The 27,899-nt window shown below is 41.4% G+C and overlaps 1 protein-coding gene across 1 annotated transcript in view; it reads right to left on the bottom strand.

The window, feature by feature from the left end:
• LOC306753141 (rho guanine nucleotide exchange factor TIAM1-like) overlaps nt 1-23,201 on the bottom strand; it is a 39,366-nt gene extending 16,165 nt beyond the window's left edge. Inside the window, exons 1-15 of the mRNA XM_079236991.1 lie at nt 23,187-23,201; nt 20,811-21,478; nt 19,807-20,093; nt 18,443-18,715; nt 18,098-18,329; nt 17,183-17,355; nt 16,313-16,537; nt 14,622-14,807; nt 12,232-12,378; nt 11,815-11,889; nt 8,945-9,115; nt 7,842-7,946; nt 6,872-6,953; nt 5,163-5,249; nt 1,103-1,315 (exon numbers count right to left, since the gene is read on the bottom strand). Coding sequence (XP_079093117.1) covers nt 1,103-1,315; nt 5,163-5,249; nt 6,872-6,953; nt 7,842-7,946; nt 8,945-9,115; nt 11,815-11,889; nt 12,232-12,378; nt 14,622-14,807; nt 16,313-16,537; nt 17,183-17,355; nt 18,098-18,329; nt 18,443-18,715; nt 19,807-20,093; nt 20,811-21,471 — 2,917 coding nt within the window. The 5' untranslated portion in view covers nt 21,472-21,478; nt 23,187-23,201. The remainder of the gene's footprint in view (nt 1-1,102; nt 1,316-5,162; nt 5,250-6,871; nt 6,954-7,841; nt 7,947-8,944; nt 9,116-11,814; nt 11,890-12,231; nt 12,379-14,621; nt 14,808-16,312; nt 16,538-17,182; nt 17,356-18,097; nt 18,330-18,442; nt 18,716-19,806; nt 20,094-20,810; nt 21,479-23,186) is intronic.
• Between the last annotated feature and the right edge of the window lie 4,698 nt (nt 23,202-27,899).

A 27,899-nucleotide genomic window follows, 5' to 3' on the forward strand; every position in this document is an offset into this window, starting at 1 on the left:
AGGACAATCTCCCTATTTTTGTACAATTAACATACTATTTAAGTGTTCGGGTATCCTTCTAGATATGTGCACAGTACACTTGTGTTATGAAAAACTACCCTGTAATTTGGCTTCCCTAAATTACAATTATATTGATGGCAATAAAAACATCCCCATAACCCTTATTGTTTCATGTTATGATATGACCGTGTCATCTATTATTCCATCCACAGCCTCTTGTGCACACACCTCTGCTGCATGATATCATCGATAACCTCCATCTGGCTGCTGAAGTGTATTTTTTCTCTGTCTGACCCTTTGCGTATGGCATATCCTACACAATGACAGGTCCACACTGCTGAAGGATTCTTATTAATATTCATAGTGCTCTGAGTCCCTGTAAACAACGCCAGTTTGCCAGCCTGTGCACTGCAAGCCCCTGATTTATAAAAGGAATACAAATGGTGCCCTTGCACGGATGAAAAGAGCAGGGCAGAGGAAAGCTGGCGGCTGCCTGCAGGTTGGTTCTCAGACAGCATAATTAGCAGATCGCCCTATTCACCCTCTGCTTAAAATAAAATAAAAAAAAACACCATCTGCATACTTTTTTTACAACACAAAGTTAGGGGTTTGGAGGGATCTATAAATGGTACAAGACAAAAGACGAGAATTTAAACTAAAAAAGAAAACAAAAATGAGCACTGTAATTAAAAATTGCGTTATCTAAAAGGATCGTTTTATTTTGTCTCTTTCTAACATGCTGTCAAGCTACAGATATAATAGCCATTAGATTTGATAACCCTGATCTTATTTGAACTCGAACAGAAACACCTGTTATAGAACAACATGAACAGTTTAAGAAGATTGACACCTGCGACACCAAAAGGTCAGCTCCTGTGTTAAAGCTGCATGTCAAGTTTCTACTCTTGACCATTCCACTTTTACCTGATTTGAGGGCCCTCAATAAGCTTAAGTTATAATAAAAATAAAAAAGCCTTATATTGGTCACTAGAGGACACTGTTGATGATGTGTACAGCATCTAATGAAAATTCAAAAGACAAATAATGAAAAGAACTTGACCCATGTCTCCACAACTGTGTTTGTGTGGAACATGACTCTCACCTTGGCTCTGGGAGAAGATGTCTGTGGCCGGGTCCTGCTCCCCATCGGACCGCCGTGGTGGAAGGGAGCACAGCACACGAGGGTCCAGCTGGGGCAAAGTGCTGACACTCAAGGTCAGCGCTTGGTTTACAAACGCAGCCCTCATATCATCCATTTGGAGGGCAGACGCAGGTTTACCATTTAGCAACAGAATCTCATCGCCTGCTTTCAAACCTGGTAGAGAATGAAAGAGCAAAACTAAGTGATACAATCTAGTTATACAAAACCCAGCAATTACATCCTTCAAAGTGGCCCACATTTGGAGACATAAAACAACAACATAAACAACAAGATAAAAGGCTGACAGTAATAAAAGCAACACACAGTGAGTGAATTGCCACAACAAAGCACCATCCAACACAATAGCTTTCCTGTGGGCCATCACTTCCAGTGTGCTAATGCGTACAAATGATCTACACAAGCAAAACTTTAGTGCCATACTCCTCAACAGCAGCTCTGGGGCTAATCAGACATGTTGGGACTCTAATGTCCTCCAATACATAAAAAATGCATCCCTCTCTTATTCGCCTCAGGCAAATGCTGATCTAACAAGACTGGATGGCTTTAAGAAGGAGGATGCAATGCCTGTCTATTTCTGTCCTGCCATCATGTAAATCATCTATGTGGTACTATATATGAAAAGGATTTTTAGGACGTCACTGCATCACAGCCTCAGTTTGAGGCTTTCTCTCTTGTCCCTCTACTCAACCACCTGTTCCAGGCTCTACTAATTGAGAATTAGCATTCAATCAGGCGACCAATTAGCAGACAACCTCCCCCAATAAACCTGATTGGTTGTGACAGCTGTTTAGTAGATCTGACAGCAATCTCCCCTGCCCTCACTGCAGAGTTAAGTAAGACAAAGGGGCTTTTGCTTCTGTTGACGCAGTCACACATCAGCACATGTTTGCTTGCTATCTTTTCCTAAGTCTTATTTTTTATTGTCTACTGTTCTAGAAACAGAAGGCATTCTTTGCTATGGCTTCTGTAATGCGCTAAATGCTACAGACACATGCAAGCGCACACACACACACACACACAATTACATATATAGACACACAAAGCACCACACATTTAGCCCTAAGTTATGACCTAGTTGTCTGGGATGTGAAATGTCAGCTGTAGCAGAGTCTTTATTGGACAGAGAGAGAGAGAGAGAGAGAGAGAGATAACCCCTCTGGCCATATACTGCTGAGTGTGTACGTGTACTTGGCTGTGTATGTTGTATGGACATGTCTCCGTGTGCTTCTGGAGGGGGAGGGGGAGCAACAATTAGAAAGAGCGAGAGAGAGAGAGAGAGAGGACCCTTTGGGGCTCCTTGTCCAGAGATGGCCTGGTTTCTGCGTATACCCTGCAGAAATTGAAGCGTGATTGTGTCCACCCCCCCATTCATTCTCCTCACTACTCATAAAATGCATGCACGCACACACAGGCTAATCCCAGCGTACACATGGACCTACTGATGTTGTGCCTGACATACTTTATTCTGTGATTCAGCAAAATGTGGTGTAATCTTACAAAAAAGATGCATTGTGTTGTCTGGATGCCACAAGCTTCCTCTTTGCTCTATCGCCTTTAGAGGTGGAGAGTCAGAGCAGCTGTATCCTCTGGCTGCTGGCAGCCTGCTAAACTAGCAGCTTTTTAGATTGGTAATACACTGGAGGACACAATCTCACACTTGAGTAACCTTGGTCTGACCCTGGGGCACAATAGTGGGGCATGTTATTTTCTATACATTAGTGTTGTATCTACAGAGCGGCCGTGTGTTTCTCAAACCTATTAGGTCTCTCTGGCTCTGTTAAAAAATGGGGATTATCAGATGGGGGTTGATGTCGAGACCCGGCTGTTCAAACAACCGTCAGAGGCAGACAAAGGAATCTTGATTTGCATCTTTGCTCTCATGAAGGAGAAAAAAGCCACAGATTCATAGCTCCTATGGAATCTTTTTTATTTTTTATTTCATCGATCAAGATTTTGGCACATCATGCTTTTTCAGGATGAAAGACAGTAATCGTCAGACTGACAAATATAGTGTATGGGACAGATGTATCAACTCTTTTTAGACGTATTGATGCACACAGATGTTTTTCTACTTTGTAGTTGCTGGTTCAGATCATGTTGACATACTGACATTGGAGGCCTTTCTTGGCTGTGAATGAACTCGCTTTGGGCTCCATTTCTAAGTTGATGTTGATTGCCTTGTAAATCCTGAAAAGGTCAAGATGTGCCAAAATGTTGATCCATATCATTTAAACAAAACAAAAAAGCATCAGAGTAATGCTTGTGTAGCTTCCCCCTCTTTCCTTTTCCGGCAAGCCAACAGCTTTCTAGAAAAGGTGTTATTTGTCTTTATCTCTTCTTCACTCTGTCTTAAACCACCAAGCCTCTCTTATACAAAAAATATGTAGCTTTGTTGGCTCAGTAGCTGACGCGATGCATTCACACAAAGCTGCACTGATAAGCTCTCATGTGGAATTAGATGTTTCTCACGTCAGGTGTTTGGGTGTTGAGTGTGCAATGATATATACGGCCTGTGCATGAAGTATAATTTATTTGCCGTTCGGTTCAAATGTCTTCTATGCAAATATTTCCCTTGGAAATGTGGGTAGATAAAAGAAATGGCATGAAAAGAAAAGACTCAAGTAAAGAACAAGTATCTCAAAATTGTACTGAAGTAAAGTACTTGAGTAAATGGGCTAACGAAATAGTTGCACAGAAGACATATAAAGAGTTATACGTTTTTGTATGCAACTTTACGTTTAATACTGAACACCTCCCGACCCTCATTATACTTTTTACTGAAGTCACATATCTACTAATGAGGGACTTTTCTTGTAAGGTTTTATGTGATATTAATACTTTATCTTAAAGGATTTGAATACTTCTTCCACCACAAGTTGATGTTATTAAAAATGTAGTTTGTTCATTAAAAGTTGTTTAATGAAACCCAGAACCTGTTTATTAACTATAGTGTATTGACCATTTTAAATGACTATAGAATGAAACTCGTTGGGCTTTAACAAGCTTTGACACGTGCATTTGGGGACAAATACTGAGGTCATAGAACCAGCAGATCAAATTTTTCTCTCATTAAGTTATTGCCCAACTTAATTTTCTTTTCATGTGTAGCCTACATTTAATTAATTAAAGCGATAATTATAGTGATTGATGAAGCACTATTTAATAATAGATGACAAATTAGTTTGAAATAAAGTTTGAGGATGGGAGCTGATTGGCTGGCCTGAAATCCATGTTACCATGATGCCAACGGACAGCAGTAGAAAACATCTGTAATTTCTTAAAAATTAAGCAATTTAAAAAGTAAAAGTATGTTTTATATGTTATTACTATTGTTAACAATTGTTGTAATACGGACGTGTGTTGTGAGCAGAAACATATGCACCCTTTTGGAGACTATACTTTAAGTATTGGTCAGCACTGTTGGGTTGAGGTGAGTATGCTTGAAAACGATTCTTATGCGGTAGAAAGTAGTGATGTTGAAGCATTCTATATATAGCCCAGAGGATAATCCTGCAGAAATATTTTGTATTTATTCATTTATTTTATTTTTATATAGAATAGTTAAAACGAACAGTAAATCAACTTTAAGGATTTTACATTGGATAGCTTAGTGCTGTCATTGTCATGACAATAAAGTCAAAGTTCAATGTAAATCAACTCGTTTTACAGTCAGAATCCTCACAAGTCCCAACAATATAGCCAGTATCACTCACCCAAATAGTTTAATAAGCCTTCATATAAATACATAAATTAATATTATGATAATATATTGATCATTTTCATTAGCACAATTAGACCAATGAGATTAGGCAGTACCCCTAAAATGACATTGTTCAATATACAACAATGGCACATTAATTATATTAATTAAACTATGGTAATAGTCTGGATTTGTTTTGTTTGTTTTGTCTTCTTGGTCTTGGTATAAACTCTCGGTACACTACACGTACCAACCAATACAAACTTCATATTTGTTTATTAATTAAAAAGGAATATGTACCTTTAGCCAAGGCTAGTCCCTCTGCTTTCACTTCGGTAATATGGAGCTGTTGCATCCCCTCCTCATCTAGAACTGCCACAGAAAACCCTGTAGACATAGAGAATACGATACAGAGAGAGATTCAGCCATTCATTCCTTTTCTCTTCTTTGAATAAATCTCAATTTGACAGTGTGCACTGCTGACTCATAACTATTAACATTAGATACATTTAAGACAAAACACACTCATACTGGGTCTGCCCCCTTTAGTCACTAACAGAGCATGACTCAATGAAGTCTATTAAGACAGTGATTGTCAACCACTGTGCCGCGGCACACCAGTGTGCCGTGACAGATCGTCAGGTGTGCCGTGAGAAAATTTCCAATTTCACTTAATTGGTCCAAAAAAATATTATTTAGCTGCTGCAAATAATTTTCCATTGTTGAGCGTCTGAGCCTGCAATATAGTGGCTGGCCTAGTCGTTTCCTATAGAACAGGTCTGCACCTTGTTCTGCTATTAAACAAACTAAAGGGCCGTATGTTATTGATCGTACACGACAGCTTGTAATTTGTGGGTCGCGTCTACAACTCTTTCCGCCCCGATGCGATGCACACAGGAGAGCACACAGTGGACAAAGAGAGCGACGAAAAATATGTTGCGTGCTTTTCACAATGGGATTTGCTGCTTTAAGCTATCACTATTTTAAGCTATGAGCTCTCATGTTTAAAGCCCAACAGTTAAGGTATTTGTAGGTCAAGACAAACATCCAACAGGCTGCAGCCTGGCGCTCCATCAATGACGTTTCTGACGTTTCTGAGGCTCTGGAAATATTCTTCCAAAAGCCCGAAAAACACACTCAAGTGACAAAGCCTGCTCACTTTGTGGTCATCATTAAAATAAATGAACACTATGTTTCCTTTAAGTCAGTATTTATCAAACTGGGGCGTATTACAGGTGGGGCGCAAGAGGAAATGCTGATTTTACCGTACGCCGTTAATAGGTCACATGCGCATGTACGACTAGCCGATTCTTGTCATTTCGCCAAAAGCCGATCTTTATGAGATCTCCGTGAGGTTGTCTTTTCTGCTGTTGCGTCGCTCAACATGGAGAATGAATTGAGAACGGCTGTATCAAATCTACCTCGTTTTAAAAAGAGTTGTAGAGGAAAGCAGCTCACTGCAGCCACTATTAATGATGCAACGTTATGCTCACACATCTGCACTCATTCTGTTTTGCAAAAAAATAGCTTGTTGTTTTCCACAATAAGCTATTTAGTTGTAACTAAATATTAGTTATTTTTTGCACGGGTATAACTTTATTTTCATTTTTCTAACAAAGTGATAACACATTTGTTTTTGTCTGATGGAGCAATCTGGTTTAATTGAAAGTGATTTCAATGTTCTATTATTTATAAAAGCACAGATGGAGTCACTAGTACTGTGAAGTATTACTTTGTAGTACTGTGAGGTGCCACGATGTAGTATGTCCGTCAGTCGCTCCCCCCCCCCCCCCTCTCCCTAAAGCTGTAAACCTAGGGGAAACACTGAATACTGTGACATTCTGTAACTTTTTGGGTTGTTGATGTGCCGCGGGATTTTTTTATTGTAGAAAATGTGCCGCGGCTCAAAAAAGGTTGAAAAACACTGTATTAAGACATCAATTAGATACTGAATGTGATAGTATAACAAAAAAGGGTTAAAAAAGGGGTATTGTCAGAGACAAGCATACCAAATCCAATGGTGCAGGACTCTGCTTTGTCAAACCGGATCACCTTGGTAGCTTTGGGGCAAACCTCAATTTCTTTGTAGATCTGCAAACACAAGAAAATTATATTTAATTGGCAAAAAATTGATGCATAGCAGTGTTGTTGGATGGAGAAGGTCAAGGTCATGTTATCGCTTTTATTAAAGAATGGATGGATTCATGTATTATTCAGGGTCCTTAACGGAGCAATCTCATGTGAAGGTTGTGGGGTCAAAATTCAAGTCAAGTCTGAGAAGTGAGTGGGTGCTCAGACAAGGGCTTGAACTCACAGCGGGCGAGAGCATAGACACAGCTGTGTGTATGAAGCAACAGACAGGGGCAGAAGTCTGCCGTGTGTAATTCACTTCACTGTGGAGAAATAATAATGTAATATAATGGACGCAAGATGAAAGAGGGTGAAATGAGTCACTGATCAAAGCAGGGAGACAAAAGACCTCTTGAGGAAAAAGAGTGAGGTATACAATGACTTTACTTTGAGAGAGATATCAGTGTATCACCTACAAAGCATCGTCGCAAAGAGAATTCATTTTGGGGTTTACAGTGGCTGAATAATGTAGAGGTGAGCTCTTTTTCAATGAGAGTGATTGTTTATATGAATAATAGTGCACATAATACACTCTGAATAAAAATGTTGCATAATTTATAGCAAATGCGATGGTGCTTCTTTTGCATCCTGGGAATTTTGTAGGCATTGCAAATACAATCTGTCAACCAAGTCATAAAACATGCACAAGCTTGCACCCAGATCTTCCCGGAATGAAACAAAAATGAATTAGTAATAAGCTGAAAAACCCAAAATTCAAACAGGACATTGTGTCTCAGCTCAGACTGTCATACAAAAAAAACTTTAATCTAACATATGGTGAAATAACAGGATATTCCCTCCATGACGTCACAAGTTATTATCACAGTGCTTCAGTGTGTGTTTCCTCACCAGATCAGAGATATCCTCTTCAAGTTTGGGAACATAAAAGAGCATTTGGTTGTCGATCCATATCTTCAAACGCAGATAGTGGCCGCAGGGGTCTATTTTATGGGTCTGGAGGGAACAAGACAGGAGGGCGATGAAGAAAAATAAACCATGTATTAATTCTTCTTCCAAAAATAACAGACATCATTTCTTAAATTATTTGTGCGTTTTTTTCTTCCTGCGATTTGAAGACAAGCCTGTCTTCACATGTAACACATGGATAATATTTTAAACTCAAACTTTATCATTAACACACTATATAGCTCATGACATCCCCTGGCAAAAGGACACAGACATGCATGTATCCAATCATGTATAGAATCCCCATAAATCTGCCTGCATGCAACACACAGGGGCCATGAATTAGATGCTCCAGTTCCTTGTGACATGTTTTTAGCATGCATGCACACAAACGTCCACACACACGTCAATCAGCTTTACCCATGAGTTTCAACAGACCCGGAAGAGGAACGTATCATTAGGCATCATTATTCCAGTGTGTCTCTGGCTGAGACCAATTAGGCAGAAGAGGGAGAGCAAGGAAAACTGAAGAAACGCTGTGTGAAACTGTCAGTGGAAGTGCACTAGTGACATTTAAAGTGTTCATGTTTCTGTCTTCCCAGAAGGACCAGAGACAGGCTCACACATCAGCCATTCTCAGATTAATTTTTCAGATTTGAATTCAAGAAGACAAGAAGATTTTTTTTAAGTTGACTTCCATGTCAGCTGTCAACAGGCTGTACAATGGTAAAATGTAATTATGCAACCACAACTTATGTAACATTATGTAAACTACACTTCCATCAACAGAGCTGTGTGCAATTTTATGAGACTCTTTCCTCAAGGTTGCATGTGTTTGACAAATCTGTTCAACGGAATTATTTGCATGCCTAACAGCTGTTGATTATTACCAGTTTTGTTACCGCATTTATGTGTGTCATTATGTGTGTGTGTGCGGATGTGCAACAAAGCAATGTGCAAAGTATAATTATCACTCTTATATGCCATAAATTGAAGAGTGTGCACTTTTTGCACTGCTTTTTGCACCGCTATCAGCAATGGCTCACCTTGCAGACGGTGCTCAGGACTTCCAGCGCCGTCTCACCGGGCTGTATGATGGCCAAGACAGGCCGATTGTTCGGCAGACACACCCAGGAGGGAGTCAGGTAATCAGGAACCCAAATGTCGCTGTCCACGTTTTGTTGAGGAAGATTTTTCACAGAGCCCTCTCTGTCCTTCTGAAAACGTAACACATACACACACATTCAGAGTTAATGCATCTTTGAGTAGCCTTTGTGCTCATTGAAAACAGAGGGCACCCTATCATACATTCAATGCTATCGTGAAAACCTTTTAGTTCTAATTGAGATTCTGTTGAGTAAAGAATGAGAACAAACATGTTCTATTATTCACAATTACAACTGCTAAAATCTTCCTAATTCCTCATTAGTCCAAACACAGATTTGCATAGATTGGATTGAGTAATGTGGTGGACACTGGCGGTGGTCTGAAAGCAGCAGGAGATCCAATATCAAAATGTAATCATTTCAGTTGATGAGAGCCTGTTGATACAACTGTCTCACTGCGTGGGTATGTGTTACATATGTGTGTGCATTCTGTTCAAAGCAGAGTCTGTGACCTTTAAGCCCATCAGTCTGACCTCTGACAATCTGGCAGCCATGTCAGCCTCTCTCCCCTGTTTGTCTCATCTATTCGACCTCACACTGTCTGTCACTGATACCTTATCTCCTCCTATCAAGTAATAGATTCCACAAACTCGTTTATTCTTTCATTCCTCTATTGCAACCCCCCCTCACACTAATCATTACCTCTCCTTCTGGTGCCCCGTCCCCTCTATCTGCACATCACTCCATCATCTCCCTCCTCCCCATCTTGCATTCACCCCATACAATCTGCTGACTGTTAACAATACGGCCCGGTGGTCCCTGTTTAAATGAACTATCTGCGTGAGTGAATCTGTGTTGGCTAGAGTGAAAGTGAGACAGTGAGAGAAAGAAACATGCTGGATGCAAAAGCACATTTTGGTATGCGTAACACACATGTTCATGTGCACAAACAAACTACAGACACACAGTTATAAAAGAAAGACACACACATTTTCTCAGACAGACAACAGACCGGGGGCCCAAACTAGTACCTCCCCCCAACTCCCTGATCTCCCCAGCCCTGCTCGACACCATCTGGCTCCCCTCCTGGCCCATGTAGGATGCTACTGCTGGAGGGCGTAGGTCCTAGGCGGCACACTAAACTATATATCTCTCTCACTCCCTTTTTCTGCCATCAGTGGGATTCCCTAGAATAAACAGAGAATTAAATCTGGGACAAGCCCATCAGATGTGAACATTTGGAACGACAGTAATCTTACTGGAGATTCTCATTTCTACTGATGCAGCACTTCCAGCACTACTCTACGACCAACTGAAGCGTGTTACTTCCTTTGCATTTCTTCACTGTCATCGCATACCCTGCCAGCTGAAGCTGGGAGTGGGTGGAAGGAAATCAATCTCCCATGGAGCCACTGGGGGCCTCCACAAGCAGAGTGGGTGAGTGTTAGAGAGTTTTCTTCCATCTACTGAGTTCACACAGAGGCTCCCTCCTCCTCCCCCCATCTCTGCTGCCTTCTACCAGTTCTCATAAAATATGGAGCTGGCTTGCTTGTCCTTGCACAGCCCATGGGTAATTGGACATTTTTCCTTACAGTTCATCTAAATGTATCATTCCCCACCCCTGTGATAAGGTACTCCTGGAAACCTACACTCCTATGGTAGCATTGGATAATCTATTTTTCTCTGTGAAGATTTGATTATTTGAAACTGTCTGTAAATTGTGGTCAATATGACAGACATAAAAAAAAGCACAGATGGTGTGAAGCGCCCAGGTCCTTTGGCAGCAAATCTCTGCATAATTTGTTAAAACATCAGAAAGCTAATCATTAGAACATATCGGATCAAATTTGTCTCAGAGGGATTAGCAGACAGAAATATCCCCTGAGTCGTAGCCAATGATGTTGATAGAGTTTGAATTGCCTGAAGCAAATGACAAGAAGAAACGGGAATCTGTCAACACAGATCTATAAATGGTGTTTGACATGCAAAAAGATGGTAGAGCAGAAGAATAATGGCATTATTGGCAGAGTGGTTAGTTACAAAAAAAGAGAAATCAGTCATAAACAGAAGTTGGTCCTGCAAAGTCTGGTGAAACAAATCATTTGATGAGTGGTGCAGGAGGAGAAACAGCGGTAGGAGACGAAAAGGGTTATTGATTTACAACAAATAAACTCAAGAATCATCTGATAACATTGAGGAAAGATGAAATTCTGCAGCTTTTAAGGTTTTATAGTCTGCAACTGTCTCCTTTCACTCTTCAGCTAGGAGAGAAGTGGATGTCTGAAAACATTAAAGCAGGAGCATGAAAATGACCTCAAAGAAATGCCCATTGGTGCAGAAGGATGGAGGGATTCTGTGCTTCCCTCAGATGACCGACCAAATGAAGAGCAAGAGCACCAAAAGGATCTCAGTTAAGTGAATAGAGGTGGAAAATCCAGCAATGTTGCTGGCCTCGGGGTCTGAAGAAACCCCGTTATCCATTATACAAGTACAAAGGTTCATCAGATGCCCTAGTGATTTTTATGTTGGCTCATGTGAGAGGCAAACAATGACATGGATTTGGCCCACAGCTACATTTGATCTGGTTCCCTGTAGTGAATGCCACACTAGAGAAGGCAAGAGGAACTTAGTGTTTAGCCTCAGGAAGATTATTACTGTATGGACAGAAACAGTCACCAAAATGGAAATGGTGACAAGTTGGGCCGAGATCCAAATAGGACAGACAACACACATCTAAAATGTCATGGTCCTTAATATGAAGTTTGAGTCACATTGGCACTTTAGTCTAGTAAAGATGGATGAGCTCTTACAGATTTCTCACTGGCAGAGTCTTCAAACATGAGCTCCAATGGCTTTCTCACTGGCTCCATCCCATCAACGAAGACCTGCAACCGTACAAAGAACAGGACATTGCAACTGCATCCAAATGCATGACACACATTGCAATTATTACATCTACTAGAAGACACTGCTTAGAAACATTGATCCGTCCTGCAAACCTGCATTATGTTTTAGTTGTTTGTTGAATTGTATTGCATGTGTTGTACATACAATGTTGTTGATTTGACATAGAGCATCACCTAAATCTAATTATTTAGTTAAAGTTCAAAACATAACCTATTTTTGGCTGTGCCTCCAATCTATTACTATCTTATGGTTTACCACTTCAAATACTAAAAAATAAAGTCAATCACAAGCTTATAGTATGGATGTGTCACTATAGTAACCTGGTTGATTGAAGGATGTCCCTTGGTCTTCCTCTTTGAGGTGGTGTCCAGCCCCCAAAGGGATGAGAAACGGCTACGACGTTTACTGAAGGTTCTCGGCATGACCTGGTTCCGCCTCCTGATGTTGCTTTCTGTGCGGGCTGACACCTGTGAATATTATAGAAAACATGAATCCAATGCAAACGGTTTATGAACCTTAGTTAGTGAGTCTAACCAAATTATTATTTCAACATTGTTTTAATTAAATACATAAAGGTTTTACTTGGACTTGATGATATTTAAAATGGCCTACACTGAACACACTCAACCACTTATATTCCAGTGACCCACTGCACATTCAAAGAGAAGCCACTTTAGGCATTTCTTGGTTAATTCACACATGAACGGCCGGGCTATGAGCAGATCTGACTCACTATGTAGTACACAAGTGCATACTTTGACGCGCATGTATGTCATTTATGCACATACTGTACTTGTGTGGACGTGTACTTATTGGTCTCCTCACCAGTCACTGCTCAGGACACACACACACTTCAGATGTAATAGGTCAAACTGTCTTCAAGACTCTTCTTCTATAAGCTCCGTGCAAGAGGCCTTTTTACTGCCTATTCTATGACAATAGAATAACAACCCTGATGAGTAAAAATAATTACTGAAGAAAGTAACAAAAACATTAGAGATGTTCCTTTTGTGAAAGAGGAAAAACAGCCAAGAGTTGAGAGAGAGGACAGTTATCTTTTACTAAAGGCAATATGAATTGATTCATTTAAATGTTTTTGTTAAGTAAGTAATTTAGTTCATTTATAGAGAAAAGTACATAGTGCCAATTCATAGCAGTATTTGACTAACGCAATAAGGACATTTTAAATGTGGGAGAAAAAATAATCCGATAATGAATTTAGAGGGAAAGAAGATGACGGTGTGAGACATAGAGGAGGAAAGGATGAAGAAAATATGGCAGATATGAAGAAGGAGAAGGACTAAATAGAGACGGAGACAAAGAAAGTGAGGGTGTAGGCAGTGAAAGGAAGGGGGGGGTCAACAGAGGAGAGTGTTAAGCCAGTTTGTGGGAAAGTGCCTCAGGGATGGCAGCTTACTAACAGAGTTTGTATTGATCTACCAGTCACAAAAAAAACACGATGAACCTCAGATGTTGTAAATGTGTGTGCGTATGTTTAGTGTATCCGATAGCCTGCTTGTATGAAACTGGCCTATAGAGATATCATTTGCACCTCTTTCTCTCCACTCTGCTCTTTGTTTCTTGGATGATATTTGACGGCGCACACAGCCGCGTAAAGCAGCGTATAGATCGTTCCATCTATTGTACAGCTTTATTCTGAACATTCTTGGAGTGCTCAAAGTGACAACGCAAGCATGGTTATTAGCTCTGAGCAAATTACTTGGCTTTTACCTTTAGGCTAGAGCAATACATATTACAGCTCGTGAAGAGAATGATCTGAATGTATGTGGTGAATACAGTATGCAGTATGCAGATATATAAATGCAAGCGTGCGTCTACAGTAGTTTCCTACATGGAGCAATTCTCTATAGTGAGGACAGTTGTGTTTAGTTATACTTGTTTTTAAAGGACAGTTTAGATTCAGGTAACAATTGAAGGTTAAATTTAGAATTTAGATTTTCAACTTTTTTTTCTCAGCTGAGAACAGCATTTTTTCAAACTGATTTCCCACAAAATAAATAAAAATTAAAAAAGTTACTTCACAAAGTCAGGGTCAAATCTACAATTAGACGGAATGCAGCTGTGAGGCAGACGCTCAATAAAGACCAATTATGTAACAGTTGTAGTGAGCTTTTGCTGTGGATTGTTTCTGGTGAAATCGTATTTATTAAGGCTTCAAAACTTCTTCAGAGATAACCCAAAGAAACAACTAATGCCAATATGAATGAAAGGAAAATCCATTATGCTGCTTATCAAGTATATTAACTTCTAACAACATAGCAGCTACTGTGCAAAGCTAAAATAGGGACGTTCAACCTTTAGCCTTTTCCGTTCTGCTTGCTCCTAATTCACAGATAAGTTTGAATGTGTTTTAACCACAGGGTACATGCAGTATCTTTAGTCTGCAGATTTGTCAGGCAAGCAGAAATTCTTTCAGTGGGCGTATGTGACAAGATGCTCACTCTAACAGCCAGATAAACACACCCACTCTGCAAGCTGGGCTGTTATTGAAGGTCAGCGGAAGGGAACTTCTCACGCAATGCTTATGGGAACATGTAGAGGCATGTGGGACAGCATTTGAGTTTTGAATTAAGGAGCTCTGATTAGGTCAAATTACAGTAAGTGAGGGAGGCAGTTTGAATAGTCACACATGAGTACTAAAAAAACCTGTGTTCATAAATGTAAGTGGGTGCATGGACATTTGTCATACCAGGGCATGGAAGGAAGAGACAGAGAAGATGCCCAGTCGTCCCATGGCCAACTTGGTGGGACGCGATGCAAAGCCCAGCAGGCGTTTGGGATTGGGGGGCTCGCCACCCTGCAGACTGGCCAGGTAGCACCGGCAACGAAACAGCTCTATGTGAAACCGCTCCAAGTTCTGCTCCCACAAGAAGATCTAACAGAGGGAAAGATGAGTTGAAAGGGATGGTTAGTGATTATGCAAGATAAACAAACTTTGCTTCAAATTTAGCTCCAGCTTTAGATCCAGATTGATCCATGGAGTTGCTCCCGATTTGGCCAAGGATGAACCTTTTGAATAATAATAATAAAATATGCATAACATATCACCCTTTGTTAGATCATTTTAGAAGGAGTGAGATGTAGGAGTGTTGAAGCCCCTGTGGAGAGGTATTACTCACCAACACAACTCCCACCAGTCACCGACCTGCTGTGCTATGTGAAATGTATCACAGGGTGGGCCGTGGGAGGTGGAACACGGGAACACACACACACACACATGCAATGAAACACAATCTAGGTTTAAATTGCACCAGTTCCTACCTTCACCTTTTTGTTACGGGACTTAATGCAACTGCTCTTTTTTCAAGTCTTTAATTAAATTTAGATCCCATGCCTGTCTGTTTATGTGAACTCATTTTGTAGATTAATTTGGTTCCAGATAATGATCTTGAAAAAAGTAATTCAATGATGGAATCAGCCACTCGGGTTAAGGCTTCTTCATTTCTTTGATCCCACAATTTAGTTAATGTGCCTTTATAGTAGGCAATCAAAATCCTAGTGGGTTCTCAGAAATGGGACGTGTTCTGCATGGTTGAGATTAACCACTTCCTGATGCTTTTTTATGTAATATTGTTTTCTTTTATTGACTATCAACCATGTGCCACACACATACAAAGACACAGAGGCTTACTCCCACAAGGAGCCCTATTGTTTGAGGGCACATTCTTAAGCTCCCTTGCTATGCTTACATGCATGCTGCTTTAACATTCATCAGCAACTCCAGACTTGCTTTTTTCCCACTGAAAGGGGAAAAAAAATCAGATCCTAAAAGAGCTTTGAAATTCCAGCTGTGACTCCTTTCAAAACAGCGATTAAATAAGGAAGTATTAGCAAGAGATTTCAGGCTCACCTGCCGACTAATAGCATGCATTGCATGTGTTTCAACATGTGTTATGAATATTCTGCATTCTGCTGCACTTGAATGTGTTTATAAATGAACACCGGTCGGAATATTTGAACACATCTGTCGTTGCAAGTACTCCTTCGGAACATTTTGTCTGGATGACGGCATGCAGTAAAGATGATTGAGTGCCGAGATTTCAGTGTGTGAGAGCATCAGTACAGTTTGAAGTTACAAAGATGTGCATCTGTAAAGCGCCTTCGGTGTTTTCACTCAACTCAACTGGAGGTTAAAGGCACTCAGTTGGGTACTCAGCACATGAGATCATAAGCCTGGTTCATATCAGAATCACATGGACATAAAGTATGACTCATTTATAATATGAACATATATGAAGGCTTTTTCACACTGATAACGATTCCTCTGTTTTTGACCATGCCTGTTATGACTTCATGAAAACAGGCTTGAATCTAATTTGAGTACTTTGACAGTTCCTGACTCATAACTCCCCTTTGCCTCCTTCTGTCCCTGCTCCGTACCTGCTCCAAAATGGTCTTCCTCTTCTTAGCGTCAGTGACGGTCGACAGCTGCATGTCTCCCATCTTCTTCATCTTTTCATCCATGTCGATCTTCTGCTCCAGTTTACGGATCTCGGTTCGCAGCAGTCTCACTGTGTCCTCCCTGTGGTGCTGCCGAGCCAGAGCTGCGGCGCACGCAGAGTGGATCGCCGTGATCCAGTTCTCCAGTTCGGTCTGGCCTGACGTCTGACAGGAAAGGAATTAAGGGAGAAATAATCGGTCACATCTCTGAAGAACACTCACAAAAGAAAACATCAAGAAGTTGACAGCTAAAATAATACGAGTCCCATTATTAGCCTCTGGCAGAGGGCGGTCACAATAATCTCATCATCATCGTATTACTTATCTTCCCATTCATTGATTGAACGTCACCGTGGACAATGTTTCTATTTATATGTTTTGCATATAAATAGACACATTGGCCACATTTTAATATTACACCATGATCACTGCGGTGGATCACTGTCACAATATGACAGTGTGGCCTTTAAACATGTCAGACATAAAACAAACACAAGGACACTCTACACTGTACTGGCTTATCTCCCACACATGGCTAAATGTCATGCACTCGTGTGTCACACACACACAAATAAATTAGGTCTCTTCTTACTCCCATCCATCTCTGTCTCTCATGGTGATCTGTCACTTCATGTAGTCCCCAAAAATAATGAAATAACTGAAGAAAGTGTGGACCCACATTTTAAATACAACTGTTGTTTCAGCCTTAACTGTATGTTTGAGTAAAATACTTCCCTCCCCCCTTTGTTTTTCCAAGAAGGTGCACTGTTACATGATAATGGATAATTTTAATCACACTGTCTCTCTCACCTGGAAGAGGAAAGCGTCTCCCACTGAGTTGCTGAGGCAGAAGACAAAGTCTTTCTTGGGGTGTTCAGGTACGGCCTGGACGATGCTGTTCTCCACCCACAATGCATGCTTGGGAACGCTGTTATGGTCGATCCCAGAACGACCGTCTGACTCGTACAGAAAAAGAGTGCAGCCTTGAAGAACAAAGGAAAAAAAGGAGAGACAAAAAAGTCAGAAAATATTCTTACTGATGTTTTCCTAAGTACTTTATTTACCATTTTAAGTTAATGGTAACCAATTAGAAAAACAAGGCGTTAGACCACTACATTGCAATGATCTAAATGTGTGTGAAAAATACCTTGTAAACTGAAGAAAAAAAACAACTAAATGTATAGGTATACATTTATACTAATAATGTATTTAATCCTTGATTCATCATCATCATCATCATCATCATCATCATCATCAATCAAGATAATGATTTAAATAAATACAATCATGGGAGCTCATATAACATGAGGTCAGGATGAATAATATGAGACAGTCTGATTCATATATTGTTAGGGGGGTGGATGTGAGGACAAGAGGCAGGCAGAGATGCAGCTAGAGATGCTGTATCTTGTGCATTTCACAAGGACGAGATTGGATTCGACACAGATGCTGCCGTAAAATCAAATTGTAATGCGGCCGAGGGGAGGAAATGTAAGGCCACAAAAAAAGAGAGAGTAGAGGTGACAACCAAGGGCATGGACTGTGTAAGGACTTATGCGATTACAGTCTAACAGGAGAAAGAGGGCGAGATATTAACCAGGTTGCGGTCAGGATAAGATGTGTATCTGAATGTGACATTATGGCTGCAGAACTTGTATTTGAACTCAAACACAGGTAAAGATCCAAAGACATTTTACTCATAACAGTAGGAGGGTCTAAGCTCACCTTTCAATGAGACCCAGTAGTGTTTCCACTTGCGTCTTGTTGCAGGTTCCACCTTCTTGTTTTTCTTATGAACCAAGAAGTTCTTTACAGCCAGAGCTCCTGCTTTCCTGACTATGCCCTGTGCGCAGCCAATCAGAGCGTCCGATGGATACGCACTACTGAGTGTGCAGCTGCTCCGCTCGTCACTGACAGCGGAGCCAGCCTCCTCCGTGCAGTCCCGACCCTGATGTGTCTGACGAGAGAGTGATGTGAGATGAATTTCAATAATAACAAACACGTTGGATCTATTGTTAATACCCGTATTTAAAAAAAAGAACCGAGACACACATATAAAAGGTAACTAACCCAGGCTTGATTGTCCAGCTCCTTCCGGAAATTCTCATACACTCCTCCCCTGCCTCCCTCGCCGGCTCGTCCTTCCCCTCCTCCTGCACTGCTGCTCCCGCTATCGCTCCCGTTGAAAACGCTGCTCTCAGTAGCCGAGTATACCGAGAAAGAGGCGGACATGGCCTTACAGTGCCGCGACACCAGCTCTCCGTCTCCATCTATCTCCGTGGTGACGCCATCGATGCCACTATCGCCATACTCACTTCCCTCGCCCAAAATACCCGAGATGTCCTAAGAGACAGAAACAAGGTAGAAACATTACTGACGTACTTTATTATTTTCTTATTAATGTATAGAGATCATACATTGCATAGCCAAAATGTACACAAACAAACACATAGCAGCTTACGCTCCACAAGGGGTTTCTGGGTTTATATGCGTGTCTGTGTGTGTCTGTGTGAATCACAATGTGTTCGTGCATAAACTGCATTTATGGATTTTTTCAAAAAGAAAGCCTTTCACTTTGAGCGAAAGATCCTCTTTGCTTTCTCACTTTTCTTTCACCAAACTGAGTCTCCCTCTTTTTCGCTTTGTTTTGCTGTGTTGTCTGTCTATTTATATCCGGTGTAACAACCCCCTAAGCCTGGCTAGATGAATTTATAATAAGCACTTATCGGGCTCTGCTATCCAAGGGTGCTTGGGGGGTTCTGGAAATGAGTTGAAAAGAAAGCATAGTTTGCTATTGTAGTGCTTCTTCCTTCTTATTTGGCAATTTGTATTAATCAATGACACATGGAAATTACCAAAAGCACATGAACATTCTTTATCCTACAGATGTAGTTTTGTTTTGTACACTCAATAATTGGCTTCTTGTCGACACATACCAGTGACTTTGCTTCCTCTTTTATCCTCTCCTTTTTTAATATCGTATAAAAGCTTCTAAATTCTCATCAAAACATCTTTGTGTACATATTTATACGTGTTACACAGTGTGTGTGGTTAGTGAACGGGGCATGAAAGATATTATGCTTTAATACTTTAATTTCTGGAGGGGGAATGGAAACCAGGCCAGCGTTGAACAAGTAGCCCCACAGCAACTTTATCTGACTCCTTGTAATCCCTTTTCCCGCTACACAAAGATACACAGAATACTTAGATGTATATCCATGCACACACACAACTGCAGAGCACGAACACACACAGGAAACGTCTCCGACTGTTAAACACAGTCCTCTATCATTCTACGTTTAGAGGTCTGTATTTCAGAACGGAAAGACAGAAGTAAACGGATAGCACAGAAAAGTACAGAAAGAAGATTTAACCTGATTAATGTTTTGCCTGCTTTGCATCTTAATTAATATATTCATAATTTATAATCTAACCTGAGTAGTTTGTGCACGGCGTCCCTGGAAAGCAGGGCATGGTGCAGTGGGGATCCCGAGCCCTGCCAAGCCCTCTGACAGGCAGTGGGAGCGCCGGCAGGGGAGCGTGAATGCTCCATAGCCGCCACCATCCTCCTCGGCAGGAGACATCAACCCCTCCTCCCCTTCTCCACCTCCATTGCATTGGGCTTCTCTCCGGTTTTTAGCGTAGCGGCTCCTCTGCCCCCTGAGGCCGGGACTCTGCTGGCTGCACAGATGGTCCAGAGACGATGCCCTTTCAGCTGAGCCTGGAATATACACAAGTGGTTATTGCAGGGCAGTGTGTGAATATTGTGTGTGTGTGTGTGTGTGTGTGTGTGTGTGTGTGTGTGTGTGTGTGTGTGTGTGTGTGTGTGTGTGTGTGTGTGTGTGTGTGTATGTGTAAGGTGAGGTCAATGTATTCTGATTACTGTCAGTCACTTTCAGACTGCTCTGCCAGATTTGATGTATGAATTAACCTTTTCCGTTCGTGACTGTGTCCTTCTGTGAATCAGTTTGATTTCTGTGACCGTGTGTGTGTAACAACCCTGTGATCAACTGAACGACTGCATCTGAGGAAGGGCAGCTAACCCTCAATCAGCCCATTTTTTTCAAATCACGTTGTTCTACTCGGTGAGTGTCTTGTTGCAATTTGTCCCACTTTCCTCCCCCTCATCACCTGTAAAACGAATCAAATCAAACTAACACCCCTGCACACATGCACAGATAAATGTATATATATAAACCTTTTTCTCAGTCATCAGTAACCATTCTTTTGAAAAGTATATTCTAAGTAAAAATTCCCAAAACTTCAATATCTATTGTATCTATTCAAGACAAGACATGTTATTTGCACTTCTATTAACAAAAACAATAGTCATCTTTGTATGAAAGAAAAGCCTCTGAATGACTCCATGAAAACACCGGATACGTATTCTGTGAGATAATAGACGGCATTCCTGTGAGTGTGTGTTTACCATCCTCACCTGCATTGCCTCTGGGACGTGTGAACTGCTCCTCCTCCTCTTCTTCTCCTCCTCCTCCATCTATCATCTCCTCAGTGCTGGTCAGATGCTCCTGGCTCAGGTCTGACAGAGAGAACTCCAGGCTGTCTTCTCTCCACATGTCTGCTGACTTGGACCTCTTCTTTTTAAAACTCCCTCCCTCCCGTGGACCCTCAGTCATTCGCTGGAGGTACCGTTCCTCCCCAATGACGTCTCCCTCCTCCTCCCCATCCCCCAAGGAGTCCTCTCCTCCAGCTGGAGCAACAGTGTCCGCCTCTGAGGTTTCAGGAGTTGGTGTGGCCAACGGGTCGTCATCTTGTTGATAGGACTCCGGCCTCATTGTCATTGCAACACGCTGTGTCCAGTGAGGGTTGATGCCAAACTCTCCAAATGCATCTGAGGCATTAAAAGGCTCCAGTCCGTTCTCTGCCAACGATTGTGGGATGCTCGGGGTGCTCGAGGAGCGAGTTGAGGCATCAGAGTTCCTGTGTTCCTGTTTCACTGAAGAAGAGTGGCGGGAACGGCGGGTGACTGGCTGCTTGCTCGAGATGCGGAGCGATCGGGACGTGTGCTTGCGGGAGATATGTCCCGTCACATCGCCGTAGAAACCACTGTCCCCATTCTGACTTTCTACATTTCCCATGATTCAACTGTAGATTAAGGATGAAACACATTCTTTAAGCTTGTATATACATATATATCCACGTGTATATATACACATCTATGTATACATATATATATTTATATGTGTATATATATACATATATGTATACATATATAGATATGTATATATCTATATATATATATACATATCTATATATGTGTGGTGTTAGAAGAAAAACTTATTTACTCTTAATCAACTACTGTTTCACAGATATATTATTAATCATATGCTGTGTAAAGGTTTGTGGCTTCGCATTTGACCTACTCTCCTGTTAAAACATACATATGCTTTAACAGTGCAACCTTCTGATAGTCTTGAGACTGTGAATGCCTACATGTCTCTGTTTGAACGTGGTGTTCCTTGTTATCATATGACCATGCCGATGCAAGCGAATCTGAAGACGTCATGAGAGCTTCTGTGATTGTGTCATTAATGTATTTAAGAGGTAACTCTGCTAATTCATTGAGCAGTCCAGGATACGCAATTGACATATCCTGTTGTGTCCTGATCAATGATTTTACCTCAAGGTGTCGAGTACATTTTTCTATCATGGGGATATATATACACGTGGAATTTTTGTTTTTAAATCATTGAGAGACATGTACTCTGCTTTTAAATCATTACCAAATTATAGGCTTTGTCCCCTAATGGCATTGGCACATTTACTCTCACACATTTACAGCAGGAAACCAGGTCAATCTCTGTGCTGGATGAGTGAGTAACGTCTGATGGCCCATTAACTAATGGTGATACGTTCGAGGTATCAAGGATCTCTTTGAATGTCTTGTTGAGTTCAGCTGTCAGGCAAATGACATAAAGGATCAGGTATCCACAAATGAGGTGGAGGTTCCCTTGCTAGTTTTGTGCTACGTAAACTGACCTGAATGTTTGGTAATTTGCTGAGCCCGGCACACTCCAATGGGGTAGCACAGGGACAACAAAGTTAATTAAAAATTGATTTAGAGCATAGACACATCTAACATTTCACAGAGGCTTCCCGAGGGTTTTCTGCTGTTGCCCCATTCAATGTTTTTCAGTAACTACAAAGACATCTAAACATGTTAATGCCGAAACTCCTTTTCTCCTACTTTCACAAGTTGTATATAATTTAAGTTATACAAAATATAAATTTTGATGAATCTAAGTATTTTAAACTTTACAGTGCACTGCAGAAGCATTAATGCATATTAGCTCAGTTGATACAAGGATGGTTGCTTGATGCAGCACTTCTCCCCTTCAGTGGTGTTAAAAATATTCATTTACCATATTTCCTAAACCGTTAAATATGTTTGTTTTTTACTGATCATAAAGTTATCCCGGCATCCTACATCGCCTTATGTTCTCTGTTATATAAGCACATGAACTGCTGACTCAAATGCTGTCAGATCAGTTGGTCCTCTGTGAGTCACACATCATCAAATCCACACCATCAGGTTCTCAGTGTGGGCTCAAACTGCAGAGAGCAACTGACAAAATCTCTTCTATCAATTCTAAAAGGCTTTTTTAACAAATCATTTAATCTTGTATTGAGAATATAAACCTCTCAGAATGATTATTTTCTGTTAAATTAGTCAAACTAAAGTAGCAAAGTAGAAGCATTCAAATAAACTGGATTTTGCCGTTCTATACAAAATCAAATTACTGTTGCTGTGCTTTTTTGCAGTTAGAGACCAAGGTGTACAAACTGTGGTTACTTGTGGTTGAGCAGCCGCATCATCAATTGCTCCACATCAGCGCCGTGTCATCTCTTACCGACCGCATGATCCTCTACACTTCCTCAAGCGGCGGTGTCAGATTGCCCTGAGACGAACAAGAAGGGAGTGAAGTTTCAGTGGAGCTCTCACAACTTCACAGTGACCTAATGTGTCAAACGCACACACAGGAGGAGAAGGAAGACGAGGAGGGGAAGATAGTTCTAAAACTACTGCTGAGCATCTGCCAGGTACGGCACAGAAAGCGGGTGAAGCAAAGTTGAAAGGAAAGCTGTGAAGCACTCTAGAGAGGCGGTCTATAGGAGACAGCGTGCAGAATGAAAGAGAATACGGGACACTGTGGTCAGTAAGCCTGGAGTTAACATAATACAGTGAGGCAAGTAAGACCAAGAAACACACATTTATATACACACATATGCTAACTCACAGATCATCAGAAACAAAAAGCAGAGCTATTGTCTGAGCCTGAGGGGGGAGAACAAAATCACAAACAAGTGCAATTTCTTAGAACTGCACCCTGAAACTCACTGCCAACCTGAAACCATACAGGCATGTACAGGCATGTGAAAGAATCATTTAGGGATAACACCCCTTGTTTCCCTGCAGACAAAGAGATGTGCACGCACGCAACACACACACACACACACACACACACACACACACACACACACACACACACACACACACACACACACACGGACACACACGGACATTGTTGGTAAAATGACAGAACATGAAAGCAGTAAGCAGCAAGCTATGGAGAATGATTTTCAACTTAAGACTCAATTAAATAATCCTTTCAAACACGACCTAAATTTCCGTAATAACAGCCCTGAGCTTCTTAGAGTAGACCATGATTTCCATAATGTGCTATGTATAGGACATTATGTGGAGGTATGCAAGTGAGTAGTTTCACACTTATTTTCAATTCACAAAAAGATTTGGTAAATGTAATGTATATGTAGACCGAGGCAGATATACAACTGATGATTCTTCTCAGTCAGCTGGTGTTCAGAAGCCGGGAGACTGGCTGCTGATCTCAATGCTGCAAATACTATTGTCAGATGTGAAGCATATAAGCAGGAAAATAATTGAGGAGAAATCATTTCACTGTCATGTAAAAAAAAAAATAGCCTTTATCAATTGCAAAGAAGATGTCAATCAGCACAGGGTGTGATTAGATTATTAGCTTCACATCTGGTAAGTCATTTCAGAAAGCAAACAAAGCATTTGTTCCTGATTGTCTACAAGCCCGTCGAGTAGCTATACTACTTCTTGTTCATTTCACAACATTTTGCCTACAGCTGCTGCTTTCACTCTCATTAATAATAAGATAACGTACTGCCACTTTGTTTATTCTCTAGGGCAGAAATACAATAAATCAACCGTGTTACAGTTCTGGGAACAGACACAGAAATGAGAGTTCAGAAAAGGAGAAGTGGGAAGAACAATAAGAGACGTGAAGGCCATTGCTGAGCAAGTACACAGCAAACATACACAGTGGTTTGTTCCACTGGTCAACTTGCGCCATACCAGCATGTGTGTTCATGTATTTAAACGTAGCTGCAGCACATTTCTCCTCAGCTGTGGGAAGCAGTTACATAAGCTTAACTTAACCCTGATACTTCTCCTCCTCTTCCTCCTCTCCTGCCACCCTTTATTTCTCATCCCTCCTCCATCCCATCCGGCCTGATGAGACTTATCCCAACCCACATGCTTGGCCACCTATCCCCCAAAACAAACAGAAACACACAAAGTAAAATGCACACACAATGCATGACAGGTGCTGGATATTTATTTTGGAGCTAGTTCTGCTTTCCTTATAAATCTGGCATAAGTGTAGTTTGTTGAGAATAAGTGCAAACACAGGACACTTGATACCTAAAATGATATACTGTTGCTACATAGTTCATCTATAAATGTATCTGTCTGAGTCGGAGTTCAGTGTGAAATAAACACACATGCACGCACGCACACACACACACACACACAGGCCGAACAAACAAAACAATCCTGTCTGACACAACACATGGGAAATCAAAATGCTGCCTTTCCTCTGGCGGTGTACAGTCTAAAATGTTTAGTCTCTTGGTTTTTCCTCTTCCCGTGCCCCGCAGCAAAGTACGGAAGAGGGAGAGGGGTAACCAGGAGAGGAAGGGATTCTCTGCTAAACCCACGTAGAGCTGAGAGGTGAGGCAAGGCTGGAGGCACGAGGAGGGAGGGTGGTGATGTTGGTGCAGACACAGAATGGAAAAGAGAAAAAAACACATATAGGGGTTCCGTTGCTATGAATAGAAGTTTGATATGGAAAACTGTGAAAACAGGGAAAGGAAGAAATGAAGACTGAGAACGAGAGAGAGAGGGAGAGATAGATAGAGACAAATTGGGGGGTCCTATTGTTGCCGAGGTTTAAGTGGATAAGTAGACATGTGCTCTGGCTGCCTCTCTTCGGGCTTAATTGAGGGAGCCGAGACAAAAGGGGAAACATAATTATTCGCTCTCTTTCTCTCAGTCTCTCGTTCTCGCTCTCATTCTCGCAGTATATTAACACATTGAGAAACCGTATTAATACAATGGGCTGCGTAACAGCAGCCAAAGCATTACCAGGCAGACATGCCCAATAAGAGACAAGCACACACACACACACACACACACACACACACACACACACACACACACACACACACACACTGAGAGGACAAAGAACAATGTTCAATTTAAATAAAATTCCATCCTGGTTAAATGTCTTAAAAAAAAAGACTAAAAACACAACTCTGAATAAATCAAGTCCATTTGTTCCATCTTAAATTCTGTATTTGATTTTTATTTACTGAATTTTTCCAAACATCTACACATCACAATAGCACATCTGCTGCTTTCCGAGCACAGTGGCAAGTTCCTCTGGTTGAGTGTACTGGACATAAAATCAGACAGACACAGAGACACGGCTCAGCATCTCACTTGGGCTAAATGTGCCACTTAACTACGGCGTCGGATGAAACTCAGTACTGGAGCTGTCAAACCCCTACTGCCACATTGCCACAGTTGCGTTGGAAAGATGCTCAACACCAATGTGCTCTCACGTCCATCACCTAACACATGAACACATACACAAACACACACACACACACACACACACAAGCAGGTATTTTTCTGCAGCATACAATAGAGTAAAATAGTACAAAGGCAGACATGCTTCCAGTCACACACACCTGCACAATCCCAAGAGAAATTTAGAGCAGATTTTCCGACACACACACTCACACACACACACATTGGAAAAATACCAAAGGCCTGTCAGAACAGCCATGGAGCAGGCACACCCTACTCCCCCCCCCCCCCCCCCCCCCCCCCCCCCCCCCCCCCCCCCGCCAATCTTTTCATCTCTGCACCTGTCTCACAGCTCCACCCTACATGACACACAGCTCCGCTCTCCAGTTTCCCACCACACATGACGTGGATGTGCACTACTGTACTGCGATTGAAGCCAAACAAAACCTGTCTCATTGCTTTTATAAGCCTGTCATTGTCTAGACCACATGGAGTGGCTGCTGAAATCAGACTTCAAATTATGAAATCAGCAACCACATGAATTACATCCCCAAGAGATTACAGCCCATCATAAATACACTTGCTTTTACAATATACTTGCAATTCTACTTTTACTGATTTTGCACAAGAGCAGAGCAAAGATGGCTGTTGGAATATGTGTACCTCTATTCGAAAGTGTTGTCTTTATCAACAATGAATTACTTGTTGCAAATACACTTCTCAAACATGTGAACAGGGTCCCATCAATAAATAAAGCCATCTCCAGTTTAAATAAGGTTTCAATAACGTGAACTTTCAACTTCTTTAATTTTTGTGTGTACAGTATGTTTCATTGTGGAATGAACTGTTTTGTCTTTTAGTTATTCTGTTGAAAGGGATGTGTAGTTATTCTTAGTTATTAGCTGTTACGCAAGAGGAGCAAACACTGAACAAATTTAATCTCGAGAGTTCCACACTAGTTTAAGACTGGATGATTATAATTTCGGATTTTAAATTAACTGTTCATGAGACAAGACAGTGTCTTGGGAGAGTCTAACCCTAAAAGACACATTAGAGGTAGCAACAGTAGTCTGGGCACTTCTCTAACCAGAGAAGCTCTGTGCTTGACTGTTATCCCCTCACCTTTCTTTGCACCCTGGAACCACGACCAGCCCACCCCTCCATCAAGCATTAATACCCATGATGCAGCCGTTGGACTCACCCTTCCCTTAGGCCTTTTTCCCGCACCTTTCACATTCCTCCTATGGTTACCGTACCCCCAATACCTTAGGGCAGGGACTTTTTGCCCCGCTGAGGTTAACGCTCTCTCTGGGGGGGAAAAACAAAAGGATTTCCCTGATGGAGCAGACTTCATTCCAAGCGAGTCAAAATAGAATACCAGGGGAATCTGGGAGACATTTTTATCAGAGCCCCTCCATGCTCCCCCATTTTGCAGACACACCTGCACACCCCTGCAGAAATACACGCAAATACACCTGCAGCATGCATGCATGTACATCTGGCTTCCTTCTTGTTGTTGTTTTTGTTTACGCTGAGCAGGCCCAGCTTTGAAAGATAACAAACACACCGTGAATAACATGTGAATCAGGACTGGGTGCCGGCTCAATGGTCCAAACAAACAAGGATCTGGGACGTATTTGTGAG

The sequence above is a fragment of the Taurulus bubalis genome, assembly GCF_910589615.1.
Source record: "Taurulus bubalis genome assembly, chromosome: 2".
Lineage (NCBI taxonomy): Eukaryota > Metazoa > Chordata > Actinopteri > Perciformes > Cottidae > Taurulus > Taurulus bubalis.